Source organism: Benincasa hispida, chromosome 1, assembly GCF_009727055.1.
Source record: "Benincasa hispida cultivar B227 chromosome 1, ASM972705v1, whole genome shotgun sequence".
Taxonomy (NCBI): Eukaryota; Viridiplantae; Streptophyta; class Magnoliopsida; order Cucurbitales; family Cucurbitaceae; genus Benincasa; species Benincasa hispida.
The window spans coordinates 13,835,199-13,847,389 of NC_052349.1; the positions used below are offsets into that span (position 1 = coordinate 13,835,199).

At 36.1% G+C, this 12,191-nt stretch overlaps 1 protein-coding gene across 1 annotated transcript; it reads right to left on the reverse strand.

The window, feature by feature from the left end:
* Positions 1 to 6,821: 6,821 nt before the first annotated feature.
* On the reverse strand, positions 6,822 to 11,928 carry LOC120085648 (serine/threonine receptor-like kinase NFP). Its single transcript, XM_039041767.1, has 2 exons — positions 10,607 to 11,928; positions 6,822 to 7,738 (listed from the first exon to the last, which is right to left on the reverse strand). Exons 1-2 carry the CDS (start codon positions 11,759 to 11,761, stop codon positions 7,001 to 7,003), a joined length of 1,893 nt encoding a protein of 630 aa, XP_038897695.1. The 5' UTR covers positions 11,762 to 11,928; the 3' UTR covers positions 6,822 to 7,000.
* Positions 11,929 to 12,191: the final 263 nt, after the last annotated feature.

Sequence of the window (12,191 nt, forward strand, 5' to 3'; positions counted from 1 at the left end):
AGACTAATTTGAATTTACCAAATTATCCTAATCAATAGTACATAAAAAGAAAATCCAAAAAAGCTAATTCAATGCAAATACACTATAATATTGCATTACATTTAAATCAGATACCCTTGAACACCCTTTGTTAGGAAGCAACCAAAATTACCACCAAACTCTGAAACAATTCGTAATTTAATTGAAGCCAATCATATCAAAAGACTAAAACTTTAACAAAAATCTACAGAAAAGCTTCTGATACTCACCTAAATATCACCTAAATACTGCTGGTCGATTCCTCTTACGACCATACGACGTAGCATGGTATTTGATAAATAGCGGTAGAAAAAAAATTGAAGAGTGAGAGAGGAAATGAGAAAAAGAGAGTGGATGAAGATCCATGATAGTTATTGCAGCTAGCTTCCGCGACAACAATGATCTTAGCAAAAACGACGGCGTGGGGTGGTCAATGACGTATGGTGGACTAAAGTCGAGCGAAATGGAAGGGACGATGGTGTGAAGCATAGAGTATTGTTGTTCACGCAAAGGAGGAGAATAAGGCAAAGGAGAAGTGGGGAGGGGGCGAGGGCTTTGTGCGATTGTTAGATAACTAGGGTTTTTTCTGTATTTTTTTTAATTTAATTTAATTTTTCATATGTTATTTCAACCTAATAATAATAATAATAATAATATAGTTTCTTTTTTCCATCTTAAGTTCCAAATATATTGATATCTTATCGTATCTTTTATAAGATAATCTTTTCTAATAAATTCAATTTTGGTTCTAAAAATTTTAAATTAAAATAAATACATTAAACTTCAAAAATTATGAAACTCATATTCAAAATCTCTAATTCAAAATATTGAAAACTTAAGTATTTTAATTTATTCTATATTAAATTTAATTTATTAGATCTCAGACATCTATTAAAGTTAAATTAAGCTCAATTTTGATTTTAACGAACCCATATTGATTCCAAAAATAAATAAGAAGACAAAATCCATAATTAAACTTGAATTGATTGAAAATAGCTATTTTTGAAAGGTTGGGATGTTACATAAAATCTCATAACTTTTTATTATAATTGCACCGTATGTGTAAGAGTAAATTAGTTAAATCTGGTCCCCTGGAATTACGGGGTTTGTAAAGCATGTTGATGATCGTAATCAATTTGATGTTTTGTGTGATGAGGGGGGAGACTCGTTGGCTTTGGCATTAGTGCAGGCAGATCCTAATCCGTCGTCTGTTATGGATGGGATGTTCGGGAGTTCGGGCATAGGCCCAGTGGGGGTGGTAGGTGTGATTTTTTGCAAGGTTCATGATTTGGTGTTCTTGGAATGTTGGGGGTTGAATGATCCTGTAGGGTGGTGGCAGACTTTCTGGCTTCCTCCTCTGTTATTTTCTGCTATTTGCTTAAGACGAGGGTTCGTTGCGAGAACTTTGATATGGTAATGGGTAGGTTTGGTGATGCTTGGAGTTGCGTGTGTAGCTATAGTGTGTTGGGAGTTGGGAGGATCTAGGTGATGTAGCAGAAGAGTGTCTATGATTTTTCTATTGATGTCAGTGGGGAGCAGTTCATTTCTGGAACCTTAGTAGATATCGTATCTAGTGCTAGGGTACATATTGGTGTTGTGTATGCCTCTAATCATGCGAGCGAGAAAAGGAACTTATGGTCTCAGTTAAGTGATGTGTGTGTCACGTGGCAGCTTTCTAGAGTTGTTTTAGGGGGATTTTAATGTTATTCATAGTAGTTCGAAGGATTTTGGTGGTTGCCCTAGCTTGAGGGAGATGGAGGAGTTTGATGCGGCATTATTGGAAGCAGATTTGGTTGAGTTATGTGTGACAGGTAACTGGTTTATTTGGACTAGTAAACTTCAGAGGAATGGTATCTTGCACCGGTTGGATCGATGCTTGTTTAATGAGGCGTGGAAGGTAGCTTTTTCGTATTTGGAGGTTAGGGATGGTCAATGGGGGATTTCTGATCATAGCCCTCTTCTGGTTTCTACAGAGGAGACGAAGAGTAGACCGCCTCCTATGTTTCGTTATTTTTCTCATTGGGCGGAGGCTGAGGGATACTATTAGGTTAGTGTAGAGAAGGTATGAGGATGTGCCTCCTATGGTTAGCTTTGTGCGAAATTTAAAGGCAGTGAAGCGGGTTTTTCGTGCATTGTTTGGTAGGCGTATCTCTGTGTTAGTTGATAAGGTGCGGGCGGCTAGGCAGGTTATAGAGGCTACTCAGGCTGAGATAGAAAGGGATCCTACTTCAGAGTCGGTGTGTGTAGAGGCAACTCGGGACACTGAGGTGTTCTGGTTATTGGTGAGATTGGAGGCGGCGTCACTCCGGCAAAAGGCTAGGGTGAGGTGGCTGAAGTTAGGTGATATGAACACAACTTTTTTTCATCATTGTGTTCGTTCTCATCGTAGTTGCAGTGGTTTATTTACAGTTATGGATGCTGGGGTGACTCGCCAGACGGTGCATGACAGGGTGGCAGGGGTGGCAGTAGAATTCTTTCGGGGTTGTTTAGGGTCTCAGCCTGTGGGGTATAAGGATCTTACTACCTAAATTGGGGATATTGTGAAGTTCAGCTTAAGTTCGAGGAGGGGGTTGGAGGCGCTTGGTCAAGCCAGTGAGTCGGAGAGATTTAGAAGGCCTTATTCTTGATAAAGTCTGGGAGGCTTTAGGCCTGATGGGGATTTATTTTGGTGGATTTTTTAGAGTTGCTTTGGAGTGTGGTTTTTGATGATTCTGTTGATGCTGGTGCTGAAGTTTTTTTTTAGACATAACCTGCTTGGTGGAGTTAATTCTACTGCTATACTTTCTTTATCCTAAAGAGGCGAAGAGCATGAAACATATGGAGAAGTTCGTCCATTTCTTGTTGCAATGTGTGTATAAGTGGTATCTCGAGGATCTTAGCTGAGAGATTGCAGTTTGTGTTGCCTGCTTTCATCAGGGCAATCAATCTGCGTTTTATTTCGAAGTAGGTCCGATTTGGGGGGCTATAAGAAGGGCACAGGGAATCCGCGTTTGGGTGTGTTGTTGGCTATAGGTTGTGCCCTTTCAGTTGTTAGTTGGGTGAGGCTCTTGGGTATTCTTCGCCTAAGTTCTCTTTATGATTAATGGTTCCCTTGAAGGTTTTCTGGAAGGAAGAGGTTGAGGCAGGGGGATCTATTGGTTTCTTTTTTAATTGTGATGGGATGGACGCGTCTTATTCTAGGTTGATTGATAAACTCTTGCGTGGTTTAGGTTCCATTGATCAGTGTGAGCGTGTGGGCCTGACTTATTGGTTATTTGCAGACGATTTGATGATTTTCTTATACAGGCGGAAAGAGAGATTTCTTTGGAGTTTATGAGGTAGGTCCTGACAGATTTTGCAGGGCTGTCTGGGTTAGTTGCAAATGTTTGAAAGAGTTCCATGTTTGTAGGGGTGTGGAGTCTAGGGAGGCAGAAGAATTAGCGTTGTTTATGAGTTTCTCTCTTTGTTCGCTGTTTCTGGGTTACCTTATTGGCTGGTCGGTTGAGGGTTGTAGATTGTGCATCTTTTGATTCAGAGAATTACAGCTGATTAGAAGCTGGCGCGCCGGATCCCCTCTCCTTTTGCTGGGAGGTTGCAACTTGTTAGGTTGTTTTACAGTCCTTTCAAGGTCTTTTGGATGTAGATCTTTTGTGTACCTGCGTGTGAAACATCATGAGGTTTCGTTTGTTATATAGATATTTTATGGAAGGGTAGTGCGATTGAGTCGGGGGTGGTTGCACGGGTGGCATGGGATGGTGTGCTTGCCGTTGGGAGGAAGAGGGGTGTGGGTGTTGAAGGCATTTTTGGCCTCTTGGAACCAGACTGCTATATGAAGCTGCTCTCGCTTCTCTTAATTAAATCAGGGATCCAATATTAGGTGGCATGGGTGGGAGGCGTTGTTTGGCGTGGGCCAGTCTTTGTGGGTTATTTGAGTGTGGTTATAGAAGGTCTTGTGTGCTTGAGGACTATTCTTGCGAAGTTAGAAGATAGATTACAAGCATTCTGGTTTCATCTTTGATGGTCGGCAATGGTCGATCTGTTTTATTTGGTGGAATCCTTGGCTTCCGGTCCGGAGCGCGATTTTGGATTCTATGGGTTCTACATAGTTTATGATGCAGGGAGTAGTTTGGCAGGCGCGGTTGTCGGATTCATGGATGATGAGGGAGATATTGGAGGGCCCACAGTTGTCTTGGGAAGCTGTAGATTTGGGGTCTTATTCAAGCCGTGGGGGCCTAGGAGGAGGCATTATTGGGTTTGGGTGGTCGGATGCTTAGTGGTCGGTTTTATCTATCGTTAGTGAGTTCGGAGAATTTGCTTCCTCGTCCGTCCTAGGGTGTCTTTGGGCTGGTTATTTTGTGGGCGGAGGGGGTATTTCGCATCACTCCTTATGTGTGTGTGTAACTGTTGAGGACAGGTTGGGTATGCGGGATTGATTGAGGTTTGAGGTGTGTCTGTCAGAGAAGGTGTCATCCTGTTGTGGGGGAGGGTGTGGAGTCGTGAAATCATTTATTTTTTGAGTTGTGGGTTTGGGAGAGAGTGTGTGGTCTAGGGTGTTGTCGTCCGTTGGGTTCATCGCATTCGGGTGGCAGGATGTAGAGTTGAGTTTGGTGTACTAGTGGGGTCCAGTTAAGGGGGTGTGTAGTAAGTTTGTCCCAGTCTGGTGCTGTCTTCCATATACTAAATCTGGGTAAAGCGTAAATCGACGGCTGCATGGAGGATCGACCGAGGTTTTGGTGTCAGCTCTGGATTCACCTATGATCTATACGGGTTTCGTGCTTGTGCTGCTTCTGCGACGGATTGACCTTCTTGGTTCTAATTACTGTGTTTACAAAATTGTTTTTTTTTTTGAACTTTTACGTTGTTCTTTGTTTTGTTGTGTCTCTAGTTTGTGGCGGTTATGGGTTATTCTCTGGGCTTCTGCCCTGGTGGTTTTGCGAGTTTGCTTTTATGTGTGTTTTGTTCTGGTCTTATCTTGTGGGTTTTGTTTTGGTTTGTTTGCCCCTGTCTTTGCTTGTACTTTGTTGCTTTTCGATGCCTTAAACTCCTGGGCTGTGGGGATCCCCTGTGTTGTAATTAATATTTATCACCTATTCAAAAAAAAAATAGTTAACTCAATAACTTATATTATTATTAAAATATATTTGTAAATGCATATAACTAATAGTAGATATATAAATATTAGTAGAGGTTTAGGAAGATGCAATATAGAGTTATAATTAGGAATCATGAAAAATGAGGGTTAAACCTTATAACTTCCCACACTAGAACTACATTATATGTGTAAATATTGATTAGTTAAATCTCATAACTTTGTATTAATAATAATATGAAATAAAACATGATAGAATACAACGAATACATTGGAGGATATGAAAATAATAAATAACAATATGTATAAATAGAAAAGAAGTAGTATAAACATTGAATCTTACAACAAAAAGAAATTAAAAAAAAAAACTAGTTAGATAAAACTAAATATGCAAAGAAAAAATAGATACATAAGAGATAGGGAGAAAAATCATGAGAGATTAGTTGTCCAAATGGAAAAATATATTAATCAATTCGGAGATATATTTGGGAGAAAATTAGAAAGGATTATTTGTTTAAATAAAAAAATATATTTATTTTTTTAAATTTTTATTTATCAGATTGTGAAAAAAAAAAAAAAAAACTAACAACTCAATAGTTAATAGTTACACTCCATGTATAAATGTAACTTAATTTTTAACAATTACACGTATGTACTACATATCAAATTGAGGGTAAATAAGAAATTAGAAAAAGTCAATCACGTGTTCCACAACATATTTGCTAAAATTCTTATTAATTTCGATTTTACCATTTCTCTAATTAAACGTAAAGTTCTGCTATAAACTTCAATTCCCCGGTCAAATTTGTATTGAGTCTAAATTGGATTTAGGCCGACCATTGAGCCATATTTCAGTTTGGTAAAATAATTATCTCATATATGAGTTATTTTTCACCCACTCATTGCCTTCATTCACCCTGTAAGTTGTATTATTTGAATTTTTTTTTTTTTTTTTTTTTTAAAGTAACTTATATATGAAAGTTACAACTCACAACTATTTAAATAACCACAAATAATACAAAAATTTAATTCCAAATGTTCCTCCACCTCAAATAAGTTTTGTTTATTTCCTCTAGTTTATTGTATTCTGTAAAACGTTATGTCCCATAAAAGTAAAATCAATTAATACATAAATGAGATTTAATTCAAACTCTTTCGATGAAGGCTTAAGGAGTTAAATAAACAACATGAACTCATTGAGTATATATATAATTGCATTTTACATATGTAACACAATGTTATCTATATATGATATCTTTGATATACAACACATAATACGAAGATTCTCACTTGCATATTAAAAAAACAAAGCATGCAGTAGGCCAAAATTCTCCCTTCAATTCTTACTTCTAGTAAGTGCAAACTTTGTAATATTTTTGTTCAAGAACCAAGATACTCTTTTGCCATCAACTACATGTTAACCATTTCTCCAATTGCTTCTCTGTGTTTAAGAATTCAAGCTTCATTGATATATATATTGAAACACTACCTAGTTGTTATGAGTATCTGACAGACAATTACAATATACAAATCGACCATTTTTTCAAACTAAGCAAACTACATCAGCTTCAAACATCATATTCTTAAAATAATTATGTTAGACCTTGAGACATATTAATGGTTATGTAGCTGGGGTCTATATTTAACAAAACTTCAAACTATAGAATGGTGCGAGGAAAATGAAAAAAAGACAATATTAAGAACAAAACGATATAATTAGCAAAAAAGAGACCAGTAAAGTCTTGTACAAAAACTAAATCAAAAACTTATTCAAATGTATATATACATAAACTTTATTGCAAGCTAGCCTTTGATATAGAAAGTACACTGTTTATGCCTCTGATTACGATAATAATACATACAACATGCTTGTCCTTTTTGTATAGGCAGGAAACTGAACTGACTATAGTTTGGCTATCTAGCTGCCAAGGGAGGAGCTGATAAATTATCATCAGAGAAATCGAACACGGCGTCATCGGTCTTGCTTAGGGCATAAACCACCTCGACCATGCTTGGCCTCTTCGTTGGGTCCTTCTGCAAGCAACTGACAGCCACATTCATCACATCCATCAAACTCTCCATCGGGCACGATTGCTTGAAAAGAGCTTCATCAATCCAACTCTTCAAACTTTCCAACTTATCCTTCTCCTTCCCTTCTAAAAATTCAGTACTGGCTCTCATCCATAGAACCCCTCCTTCGTTGTCAATGGCCTCCCTCCCAGAGATCAGCTCAAGCAGAACAACTCCAAACGAGAAGATGTCCATCTTTGTCGACACGACTCCATCAGCTATGTATTCGGGTGCTATATAGCCTTGAGTTCCAACAATGTGCATGGTTATGGCATTGCATCCTGACTTTGCCAACCCAAAGTTGGCTATCTTAGCCCTCATGTTTGCATCCAGCAGAATGTTGCTGCTTTTTATGTCTTTGTGAACGACTTGCGGCCTCGTGTGCTCATGGATGTATAGTAGTCCGTTAGCCACATCGATCGCAATCCTCAATCTCATTCTCCAGTTTAGTTTCTGATTTTGGCTTCCATGTAGCCATGAATAAAGCGAACCATTCTCTACATATTCATAAATTAGGTAGCAGGTTGCATCTTCAGGGTCAATGCAAAAGCCTTCAAGCTTCACTAGATTACCATGGTTTACCTTCAATAACACACAAAATAGGATCCATACACATTAAATTACTCCAAAAGGATCAAATATAATACTCACAAAATGAAATCACTATGAATTGACATCACAACAATTAATGGACAATCAAATTCAAACAATTAGCTAAAGTTATGATTCCACTTTTTCATGTCCCTTTCCAAGTCTATTTTAAAATGGTGAAAGTTGAGAATGAGAGAATATGTCCTTTAAATTAAGAACTAGAGCCAGATATGTAACTCTCATTAGTTTATAAACTATTCATTGAATTAAAGATTAGAATTGTCGTCTCTTTAATTACCATTATTAAGAGCCGATCATGTGTTTTAAATGATGTTATGTTTTGAATTTTTTTTTAAAAAAAGTGTTAGTTGATGTTAAAAAGACTTCGAAAACTTGTTCTTTTTTTTACCTAAAAAAAATTGTGAAGGAATGATCTAAGATTATTATGACAGTATGACTAATGAAATCAATATTTAAAATTTTATGAAACTTAAGGATAAACCAAATTTTTTCTACACTTGAAAAAAATAATTTTTGTTTCGGTCCCTAATGTTTGGGTCTTTTTTTCAATAGAATTTGTGGTTTTTTAAAAGTTTCAATTTAGTCAACTATATTTTAACATGTTTCGATTATGTTTGTTTCGTGAATGTTACAATTAGCTGATGATTAACTTTTCATAGTTACATAGTGTAAAAGGAAAAATTGACCATATAAAAGGAAAAATAAAATAAAATTTCTTTTCAACTTTTAAGAAAAATTGGATGATGAATTATAAAATTTCCTCTCTTAGTTTGGATATATAGGCTAATTAATACTCTAAATTCATGAATCTAATTCATGTCAACTCACTAAGTCTCATACCATATGAGCTTATTGTCAATCAATGTACTGGTTTTGATTGTTAGGATCAACATCCTTTTCGGTACATAAGTTTATTAGACACCAAATTCAAAATTAAAATATATTAAACTTAAAAATATTAAATGGAAAAAGAAATTATGGATGTAAACATATTTTCAAATGAATTTTTATTATAAATTGATCATTAAATATTTTTTAGAGTAAATTACAAAATGGTCCTTCTTCAAACTTTTAATCAGTTTTGTTTTTATGGGATCTAAATTCTATCATTGTTATACGTTTGAGGGTCTAATTTTACATATTTGTAAAAATTCGAGTGCTAAGTTTAAAATTAAAAGTTTGCAACATGGTTTTTAAAAAAGAAAAAAAAAAAATAGGAGGAAGTAAAAAAGATAGTGAGTAGGACAAAAACCGTGTTTACAGATAGCGTGACAGACTATCAAGGCAAAAAGGAAAAAAGTGGTTTAATTGAAATTCAAAAAAAGGACCCAAAAGGTCAAACCTTCAGCTACCCAACCGTGAAAGGAAGTGGGAAAATGAAAGCACTCTTGACCCTTTCCGTCTTTTCCTTTATCTTATTCAGTATTACGTACTGAATTTTTATATTTTAATGTAATAATATATTTAAGTAAAATTTTTGCATATAAAAAAATTGTAAAAAATATAAACTTCTATTTGTATCTATCATATTGTATTGTATAGCATCAATGATAGACTTCTATTCGTTTCTATAATTGATAGATTTCCATCAATCTCTATCAAAAAATACCAAATTTTACTATTTTATGTAAATGGTTTATCTTATTTTTTTATTTTTGAAAATTTCTTTTTTTCTTTTAATTATTCGATTATGCACTATATAACATTCACCTTTAATTTTTCAAACCATGAGATAAATGCCACACAAGTCATTTATGTTACACTTAACATCCAAAATAATAATAATAATAAACAAAAATCTACTTGCCTACAATTTTTCAATACAAGAATTTAAAGCACATTATAAGTTTTGTCTATGTACTTTTAAAGTAGCGTCTCTATCTAGTTTACTGGAATAATTCTAAACTTTTAATTAGTTTATGTATTATCTAAGGATTATATCACAAACTTATTGCGAGCAAGTTCATGTGTGCGGTGGCCTAAATACAAATAAACAAAATTAACAACAAACACCTAATAAGGCATTTAAAATTTATAAATTACTTATAATTTTTAATTATATTAATTAGCCCTAAAATTTCACAAATAAATTAATTTTACTTTTCAAAGCATAGTAAGTAAATAAAAGGCTAAGTAAGAAACACTTTTGGGCTTTGAATATGATAAAAGTATCAATTTAATTATTGAAGTTTGTAATGTTTTAGTCTGTATACTTCAATTCTTGTAATAATTTAGTTCTTAAACTTTAATAAGAAACAATTTAACATCCAATCATGTTAAATATTATTAAAATTTAAAGAAATAATATGTATATGTAAATCAATAAATTGATTAAGGACCAAATGAATTAAAAAGTACAAAAACAAAGAAATTATTTAATAAACATTTTGATTAAGATTTTTTATGGGATTATTATGATTAAATGGTTACAAATTTGAGAATATAGAGTCTTAATTATCCCGTGTTAAATTTAATGTTCATCTTTTCTAAATAAAGTTTTGATTTGTTAAACAAATTTGACAAGTAAATTATAGAAAAGGAAAAAAAAACTAGGAGTTATTAAGAACCAAATAGTTATTAATGGAGCCTAAAATAGTTATTTGCATAAAAGAATAAACCCAATTCAAAATGCACTTAAAAAAACCTTTCTAGAAGTAAAATTATAACTTAAAACTAATTGAAGCAAATATATATATATACGCACATTTGACTCAAATTCCTAAGTAGATTTTAGAATCATGAATTTTAGAAAAAAACTCTTAGGTAATAATTGTAATTTAAACGCAATCATAAAAGAAAGGAAAGTAAAGGAAGGGAGGAGAAAAGGAAATTTGTTACCTTCTGCAAGATCTTGAGCTGTTCATAGGCATTCCACTTCATCTTCTTGATAGCATATTCAACTCCGCCGATGCTCCCCTTATAAACCGATCCTTGAATCAAGCTACTCTCGCTGAATCCATCCGTCGCTTCATTAAGCTCCTCAATTTTGAAAACTCTGTATTTATCCAAACAATCGGACACATCCGCCATTAAATCCACCTCCATTTCCTTCCCTTTCCCTTTCCAAATCCCAATATCCTGCACTCTCTGTTTCTCATATCCCTCCTCCATTTCCCTCTCCTTCCCCCTCCTCCTCTTCCCCACTCCACAAACCCACAAACCCACCAGTAAGATCAGCAAAAACCCAACAATCCCCATCCCAATCGCCAGCCCTGTCACTGCTCTGTTTTTCCCTTCTTCAACCGGAGCCGGCGCCTGCTCTGGAGACGGCGGCAACACAATGGGCTGCGTCAAATTGGGCAGACGACTCACCGGGATGAAAATCGTCTCGAATGTCTGCGGATTGGGCCGATTCGCGGCTGTGATATCCGATGTTTGTACTCCAAACCTTGAAGCTATGGAAGCCAGAGTGTCGGCAGGCCGAATCACGTAAGAGACCATGAAATTGACGCGATTTCGGAGTTGGGTGGGATTAGGGCACTTGCAGAAGATGGGGAAAACGACGTCGACACCGATGGAGAGATTAGTTGCGATTAAAGTGGGATTGACGATTTCGACGGATTGGAAAGTGGTGAGATTCTGAAACTTGGAGGTGGAGACAAGCCAGAAATTGTCGCCGACGTTGATTTTGTAGGAGAGATTGGCGTAAGAGATGCTGACGGAGGCGTTGACGGAGTGGCAGGAGCAAGTGATGGGAATGAAGAGGGACTGCCCGTCGAGGAGGGGGAAAGTGGCGTTGGAGTCGGAGATGTTGCTGGGACGGGAAATTTCAAGGCGGCTGACCCAGAAGAGGTCAGCAATGGCAGCCAAGTCGAGGAAATTGGGGGCGGCGGCTCGGTAGAAGACGTAGGCCTGGCATGGGGTGGCAGTCTGGTTGGCGGAGCAGGTGTAGCCATCGGCGTCGGGGGCTTGGGCGGCGGAGTGATGGAAGAAGAAGAAGATGATGAAGAAGAGAAAGAGAGCAGAGGAGCTATGGCGGATAGGGGGTTCCATTTTAATAAAATTTAATTTTGTTTATTTCTGAGTTTTGGGTTTCGATTTGTAGTGTGGTTTTTATAAATGCATTTTATTGTGGCAAAGCCGCAACCGAAGAAAGGAAAGGAAAGAAGAGTAGTCAAGTCAACGTGGTAGTCAGCCAATCAAAAGGACTGATTTTGATCCAATTTACGATGCTGCCACTGGAAGAGAAAAATGTGTGATTTTCTTTTCTTTTCTTTTCTTTTTTTTTCTTCCGTATCAGATAAGTTTTTATATTGAAATGAAGCCTAGAAATCGACATCATAGCTTTCAATGTTACATGAGAAATTGACCTCAAAGTTTTAGCCACAGTCACCGAAATTAAGTTAATCAATTATCCCTTTCTTTTTCTTTTTCCCTTTTTCTGCTGAGTGTAAAGGGGGGAATATCCTAATTCCTACCCTCT